Genomic DNA, 7,612 nt, shown 5'->3' with positions numbered 1-7,612 from the left:
GCAGGAAAAGAGTTGCTGTCATGAGTAAGAAATGTGGTCAATGAAAAACATGATATTATAAAAAGAAGAGGAGCTAGTATCAGGAGAGCAGTCATCATCATCAAGGAGAAACACAGCCATTGCGGGCAGCCAGTGTAACAGGGGAAACACCAGAAACCCTGGAGCCCTAGGCCTACCCTATTCTCCATCTTTAAGCTCAAGTTCACACCTGCCATAGGCCGTGTCCCCCAGAATGAACATCTTCGATCCCGTGGTCTCCTCCAGTCGTGCAGCCACGACTGCAGCATCTCCCAATAACTGGTCAGGGAACTGCAAGGCCACCTGTAAGCAAAAACCATGGAGTCGTTCCAGGAACGGCCTCTCCTTCACCTAGGGCCTCTTCAAGGAAAACCTTCCCAGAGCCCTTACCCAACCTTCAAAGCCCTTCGCCCCAGAGGGGCACCTCCCACCCCTTCCTCACAAAATTACCTCAAGACCCGATCCTCTGGACGACTCATCTCCAGAGAGGCAAGCCACCACTCCCTAACCTGCCCTCACCCGTTGACACCCCAGATCGCGGACAAATCCGACGACTCGCTCCAGCTCGTACACTCGGTCCAAGTCCGCGAGAGGAGTGGGCAGCCCCGCAGCGTCCGTTTCCCGCTGCAGCGCCGCCTCTGCGGGGCTGCTGAATGTAGACTCCATGAGGCACTGCTTGCGTGGCGGGGACCTCCCTCGGCCAGCTTCAGGACCAGAGTCCTCAAAAGTGGCCCTCAACGAGTTGGTCACTCGGCCAGGACGGTGGGCTGAAGAGTCTGTCAGTCCGTGGCCGGCGAAGCAGCCCTCGGAGTAAACTCGCGTTTCCCCAGTACACACGGGCCAACGGAAGAGATTACTTCCGGCTTTTGAGGCGGGGCTGATAGCAATTTTACCAATCCTGAACCCGCGCGGCTCCCACCCTCCAATCCTCGCCGCCAAACCGCCCACGGAGACCCAAAGATCGGCCTCAGAGCCTGAGGCCGGTCGGAAGTGAGGCGCTGAGCCTTGTGGGTGTTGTAGTTCCTCTGTCTCTCCTCTACGGGCGCTTGGCGTTTTCAGGTTCAGCCCACGGCCTAATCTCAGAAACACCCACTCCCTGAAAATAGCTATCTCAATTTGAGCAGCTCCAATGTTTCCATGGCTGTTTCCTCATCTGCAGAATGGGGGCTGTAGCAATAGTACTAATAGGATTGCTGGGTCGAAACAATTTAGGTATAAAACCTTAAAAAGTATTCTTTTACATATCACATGTACTGAAAGCATTGCTATTATCCTCACAGCAGCTTGTCAATCAGGCAAACATTAAGCACTTACTGTTCACCAGGCAATGCATTCTTAGAGTTTACAGTCTTCAGAGTAAGAATTGTCCCATTTTACAGGAAACTAAGATTAAAAGAGGCTAACTACCTAATAAGACACAGCAAGTCAGTAGAACAATCAGTATCAAAACCAGGTTTGATTTCAGAAGTTGGGCTTTTAACCCTTCATTCTCCTAGCTTATATGTGCTTCACTGGTAATGGGGGTGGGGTGGGGAAGAGGAGGAAAAGACATCTGGATAGCATGTACTAGAAGAAGACTAAGTGAGAAATCAAGAGTAAGGTGAAAATGGGGTATTGGAAGGGGGGACAGAGTGGCCACAGGGTATGGCACATGAGAGGCTGGCATGGGAAGAAACTGAGCAAGAATAAAGAAAGGAGGACAAAGAATTTGCGGAAAGGTTGGGAAAAAACAGGGAAAGGAGACAAATATGGGAGTAACCAGTTCTATCACCTCTAAGGAGACTCAGGCTCATGAACAGGAGTTGAAGAACTCAGATCTGCTCATCAGATCTTACTGAGAAGGCTGGAGTGCCTGAGAGGCAGCCCAGGTAGAACTGTGGCTGAGGAGACAGAAAGGGAGGTAAACCTGCAAGGGAGGAGAGCAACAGCAGCGCAGGAGCTGTCCCTGGTCCTGACGGAGCTCTGACCACCCATACCGGTCAGGTACCAGAGGTGGGGAGTTATGGATACACAGACAACAAATTCCTCTTCCTCTGGGGTCTGGAATGCCTCCTCCCACACATGCTCAGCCCCACTTTCCATACCTCTCCTCGACTATGTGCAAGTTTGGGTGCCTCCATAACCCCACACCAGAAACCCATCCTGGAACTCAAAGCCACTCTCCAATTCCTTCCTCCCAAATGGACCCAGCTCCATCTCACCTCCAGCTCAAGGCCTCAAGGCCTCTACCTTGGAAGCCTTCTATTTCCATTAGAAATAAAATTTCCTCCAAGTAGCCTTCCTTCATTGGTCCCATTTTCCTAGTTTAACATGGTAACTATGGACTAGATCAGCCTTTGTTTAGACAGAACAAGGAAAGGCAGAATTAGGGGCCTAGTACTCAGCATTATTGATTAAATGCATTCATGAACATTGGGACTAATTTAATAAGGGAGTAGCAATACTACTGCAATCCCCACTCCACCCCAAGGGCAATGGCAGTATTCTGAATGGCTCTAGCCTAGGAGCAGCTTGCTCCAGCAGTACCCCTTCCACCTAACAAGCCAGAAGTTGGCTCCGCCATTCCCTACCAAGGCTTGGGTCCAAGCACCCTTCTATCCTTCCTCCAGGCCTTCTGGGGTCACCCAGTTAGGTGGTGGTGGCAGCAGAAAGGAAGCAGAGACAACAGTGCAGTGAGGGTCCAGGTTTACTCTTTGGGGATAGGGAGGGGTGAGGAGGAGGTATGGGTGGGACGGAAGCGCCCCTCAGTAGTCAGCTGTGTAATCTGTGCCATGTAGCCCCCTGCACAGCAGTGTGAACTCCTTCACCATCTCCTTCACCCGCCTCTTGTTCACTCGCTCACTGAAGGAGATAAGGGAGAGCAGGTTAGCACCATCCACACTACCTCCCCCTCCTCCTCCAGACCTGAGCCCAGGCCCCACCAGCTCTGCTCACCGAAGGATCTGCTGGCTGAAGGTGTCCTTCTGTTCAGGGCTGAGGCGGGCAGAGGGAAAACCAGGTGGCTGCAGTGCCTCCTTGATCCACATGCTCAGGAGGCTGAAGCAGTGTTTGTTCAGAGCAAACAGGATGTCGGCAAAGCAATCCATGAGGCTGCGGGAGGCCTGGCCCCCAATGGCCTGAGGAAGATGGGTTCTCAGCACACAAGGGCCTTGCTCCTCCACAGCAAGCACACCAAGCCATGCCCCACCCCCACAGACAGTTCCTTAGCCGAACTGCACATGACAGGTGAGAACTGCTTTTTGAGAGCCAGCTGATCCTCACAGAAACCCTGACAACTTACAACCATTTAAATGAGGAAGCAACAGAATCAGAGAGTTTAGGAAACCAAAAGCTCAAGATTCCCAACAGGGCAGTTACCTCAGCAGTGAGGGCCACCACACTCCCACCAAGCCCCGACCTGCTCCATCTCACCTCCAGTACTGCTATGAGCAGCATACGGCCGTCCTCCTGTACTACCTTTCCCACCGGTTCTACTTCTCCACATCGAGGCAGTAGCTCTGTCTGCAGAGGATGGAGAGGCCTTTCAGCCCCGGCTCCTTCCCCCCTCACCCTAGAGACAAGACCTGCATACCACACCCCAGTCTCTGGAGTCCTAGGCAGGACAGGGCTGGGTTTAGGGGTGGTGGGGGTTCAGGGTTCAACATGGGACTCACAAAGAAGCCACAGGAGGCCTTGACAGTAGGTGCCTCAGGGAACTTGAGGGCCAGCACAGCTGTGGGAGAGGCAGAGGCAGATCAGATGGGGCCTAAAGATCCTCCCGAGGGGGCCCCAGGCCCACCTGTCCACCTGGCCCCACTTACCACACTGGAATACAGCTTTGACGTCCAACCGTTCACACAGGAACAAGTCTGGCTTCCGCTTCAGAGCCTGCAGGAGGTGGAGCTGGTAAGCCCAGCCCCAGCCAGTTCCAAGGACCATCCCTCCCACTCACCTGCCACCCCAGGCCCCAGCTTCACGCATCACAGGTAGAGGCTGCCAAAACCAGCTACCTGGCCATCTCTGGGGGACCCAGACCACCCCAGAGTTCAGTAGGCCAGGAGAGGAGCAGCCAAGGGATGCTATGTACACGTATGTGTACATGAATATACAGGTGTATATGAGAGAGGTGGGGCGGGGGGGATTATAATGCAGAAAGCTTGGGTTCCAAGTCACTCCCTGAGCAAACACCTTGCCCTCTCCCATATATCAGTGCCAGATCTCCTGCAGGCTCGAGGTAGCCAGCAGTGACTTCGCTTCGATTCACAGAGAGAGTTGAGGCCCCCTGTATTTATTAACAGGGCAGCAGGAAGAAGAAATGGCAGCTGAACATGGAACACAGTCCAATAGCCCCCTCCCATGTCCCACCTGCATTCTTTAGACACCCTCCAGTTCAGGAAGAGGAAAAGTAGGGTAGGAGCCTTGGAGCCATGGCCCCACCTTTTGTCCAGGTCACCCTGTGTCCAGGCCCAGTTCAGGAGCCATGTTGCCATGTGGGGGGAAAAGATGGAGTACAAGGGGCAGAGAGCCCACCCCAAGTGGTATCAGGACATGACTGGCACATCCTCAGGTCACAGGAGATGCTCTGCACAGCTCCGGCAGCCATCAAACACTGCTGTTCACCAGCAGCCCCCCAACGCATACCAAATAGACTCCTAACCCTCCAGCCCCTCACATACCTTCCATTCCATATGTTCACTCATTTGCAAACACCCCCACATGCACCCTCACTTCAAACACCCTACTTACCCTCAAACACACTTCTATCACATCCCGTACACAGTCTCCCACATTTGCACCACACTCTCACTACATAGTCATACACCCGAACCTCCCCACATCCCAAAACCATGTCCATACCCACACCTTCAATCTACCCAGTCCTCCAGCACATGTACTCTCCCAGCACACCCATCTACAAACACACTCAAATACCTTGCCCCCAAAGATGCACCCTCACAGTTACCCCCAACACATTCATCCAGGCCCAGAATGCACTCCCTAGTCCCCACTCCTTTCACTCTGCCCCCCAACTAAAGTTCCAAGAGACTAAGAACTGTGCCTGCTTTTGCTCACCATTATGTCCTCAGCATCTAGCAGAGTACCAAGCATGTATTGTATACTCAATAAATATTTATGAAATGATTAAGAAACATATTATTTACCTTAACTTGCAGCACCCTTACAATGCATAGAAACCCCCTAATACCAGAACTCCCATCATATTAACACCATATTCCCACAACCCAACACATATATCTTCTAAAACATACATACTCCAGTACAGACATACCGATACCACAATATATCCTCCTGTCCTCTGTAATACACATTTCCGCAGCCCACCATGCACACGCCTCCAACACATATGAACATTCAAAATCCATCAATGCCTAACACACATCAACATAAAACATGCAGCAATACAAATGTCCACACTTCAACTACACATGTATCTAACACCCAACACAATACACATACTATTTACAGCAGTTACATGATTTCTCTTCCTTTCCCAAACCAAACTCAAAACATAAAGTAAGGTCCAACACACTTAAACACACACCAAACACAAACACATCCTAACACAGTCTCACAATGGAGCCAGCACCCACCTCCCTGCAGCAGCACAACCTGTCCAACAGCCCAACTCTGGGTTCCATGGCAGCACATTCATTTCAGCCCTTCCCTTCAGAGCTCCTCCCAGTCTACCTCTCAAGAGCTGGCTGGGGGCACTGAGGCAGGTAGTTCCCGGCAGGAGCACGGGGACAATGAACCCCAGGCCCTTCAACTCCAGTCCTACCCCTGAACTTCTCGGGTACCCCAGCCGCACAGGAGCTGCTGGGAAGTTACCACCCCCTCCATTCCCCACCCCCAGCAGGCCAGCCCAGCTTCCTCCCTTTGGGATCAGCCTCTCCCTGGTCTTTGTAGAAGACTGAGCTAGTTGAGGCAAAGGGGCACTAAAGGAGGATGTTGGGTTGTCAACTTCCACGGAAACAGATGAAGAAACTCTATTCAACTGAACAGAAAAAAAATTTGTCAACAGAAAGCTAAAAATAGGCTTAAATTGAATTTCAACATAAGAGAAAGAGAAAGAGAGAGAACAGAACGTGAATGAATAAAACTAAAACACACCTGTGCCAGGAGTTGCATAAATGAATCAACAATATCAGGATGATCCCTGGGCCCTAAAATATAATAAAGATGGAACTTAAGAAAAAATTATACAAACAGCAACTCAACCTCATATAGTTATGTGGGACTGAGAGCCTGCAGGGAGACAGCGTGGGGGCACATGAGCAGCAGGAAGCAAGATAAAGAAACAAAACATACAAAAACCATGAACTGGGAGAAGCCCAACAGAAAGAGACGGCAAAGTGAAGGACGGGCCTGCCCCAGCTCCCTCCCAAGGGGCCTACCACCTACTCCCCACTACTCCTCAGGTCCGTTCCCCAAGTGATCCTTTGGTGCTTGAGCAATGCTGGATCCCACATAGCTGAAGAAATAGCCCCCACACTCTTGCTGTGGCCTCCAGCAGGCTAGGGTGGCTCTACACTGCTTCCTAGCACATACCTCCCCATTACTAGCCATAGAAGATGGGAGGCTGGTTCTCAGTACCTACTTTGGAGGCCTTGCTGAAGGCTCTGAAATGGCCAGGGTATCAGGGCTTGAGCAGGTACCCTTTACTTCGATGGCCTTAGGGCTCTTGGTCTGGCCAAAGGAAAAAACCTATTGGGTCTGCTTAAACCAGAAGATTCCTTCTTGGGCAGGGCAGTGCCCAATATGCTGTGGAGATAGCCAGGAAAGCCACTGGTAGGGCCTAGGGAAGAAAACTGCATCATGAGGCCAAAAATAAAAGCCCCACCCAGCAAAGCCCCTCCACATGGACACAGACTCAGCAGAGAGCCAGGCACAGGGCTGAGGACCAGCTCCCACCATCAGGACACACAAAGAAAGAGGGAAACCAGTCAATGTGTCACCCCATGGTGCAGTTGGAGGGCAGAACCCAAGGAAGGGATGGCAACACTGGGACAGCATACAGGTAAGGGGGCCATCCTATCCAGCAAGACAACCAACAAGTCCAACAAATAGCATGTTGGACACTAGTCTGTCTCCAGTTCTGATGACGCCTATGGCAAGGACAAAGAATGAGCCTAGAGCTCCTGCCTGGGCCACACCACTCTCAGGAGGCGGCATTGCAGGAATATCTGCCTGAGACACCACTAAGGAGCTGTGTGATCTTGCGCAAGCCACAAACATTCAGTTTTCCCACTGTAAAGCAAATAATAATCTCTTCCCTGCTTCCTTCTCCAGGCTATGAGGAGGTACTGATAAAACCCGCCCCTTTCATATCTGAGCCCCGAGTTACTTGAGACCTGGAAAGTGAGGCCCACTGTTCCCCATGCCTGATTCCCACTACAGACAGCAGGTTTGACATTCAACTGCCAGCTGCCCTGCTAGCAGTGGGCCACACAGTGAGGAAGAAAGGTTCCGAGGACAGGGAGCCCTCACCCTCCTTTCTTTAACAGCTTCTGGTGCCTGCTCAATCCCGGCCTCATTGGGGGCACTGGGGATGCAGAGAGAAGAGATCCAGCCCTGCCCTTGAGGGGCTTAGTCT

At 51.8% G+C, this 7,612-nt stretch overlaps 2 protein-coding genes across 6 annotated transcripts in view; both read right to left on the bottom strand.

The window, feature by feature from the left end:
• DPH2 (DPH2 homolog) overlaps nucleotides 1-923 on the bottom strand; it is a 3,754-nt gene extending 2,831 nt beyond the window's left edge. For 2 of the 4 annotated variants that reach the window (XM_025046442.1, XM_015588949.2), the window contains exons 1-2: nucleotides 469-598; nucleotides 209-321 (exon numbers count right to left, since the gene is read on the bottom strand). In XM_025046442.1, coding sequence (XP_024902210.1) covers nucleotides 209-240 — 32 coding nt within the window. In that variant the 5' untranslated portion in view covers nucleotides 241-321; nucleotides 469-598. Of the gene's footprint in view, nucleotides 1-208; nucleotides 322-468 lie in introns of all 4 variants that reach the window. The other 2 variants (XM_015588950.2, XM_006911400.3) reach the window with 2 other exon arrangements.
• Nucleotides 924-2,686: 1,763 nt separating this feature from the next.
• Nucleotides 2,687-7,612, bottom strand: part of IPO13 (importin 13) — a 19,509-nt gene continuing 14,583 nt past the window's right edge. The window contains exons 15-20 of one of the 2 annotated variants that reach the window (XM_006911399.3): nucleotides 6,130-6,182; nucleotides 3,819-3,885; nucleotides 3,672-3,730; nucleotides 3,430-3,519; nucleotides 2,953-3,134; nucleotides 2,687-2,859 (exon numbers count right to left, since the gene is read on the bottom strand). In XM_006911399.3, coding sequence (XP_006911461.1) covers nucleotides 2,763-2,859; nucleotides 2,953-3,134; nucleotides 3,430-3,519; nucleotides 3,672-3,730; nucleotides 3,819-3,885; nucleotides 6,130-6,182 — 548 coding nt within the window. In that variant the 3' untranslated portion in view covers nucleotides 2,687-2,762. The remainder of the gene's footprint in view (nucleotides 2,860-2,952; nucleotides 3,135-3,429; nucleotides 3,520-3,671; nucleotides 3,731-3,818; nucleotides 3,886-6,129; nucleotides 6,183-7,612) is intronic. The other variant, XM_025046441.1, reaches the window with a different exon arrangement.

The sequence above is a fragment of the Pteropus alecto genome, unplaced genomic scaffold, assembly GCF_000325575.1.
Source record: "Pteropus alecto unplaced genomic scaffold, ASM32557v1 scaffold484, whole genome shotgun sequence".
In the NCBI taxonomy this organism is placed as follows: domain Eukaryota; kingdom Metazoa; phylum Chordata; class Mammalia; order Chiroptera; family Pteropodidae; genus Pteropus; species Pteropus alecto.
This window is presented reverse-complemented; position numbering and strand designations above follow the sequence as displayed.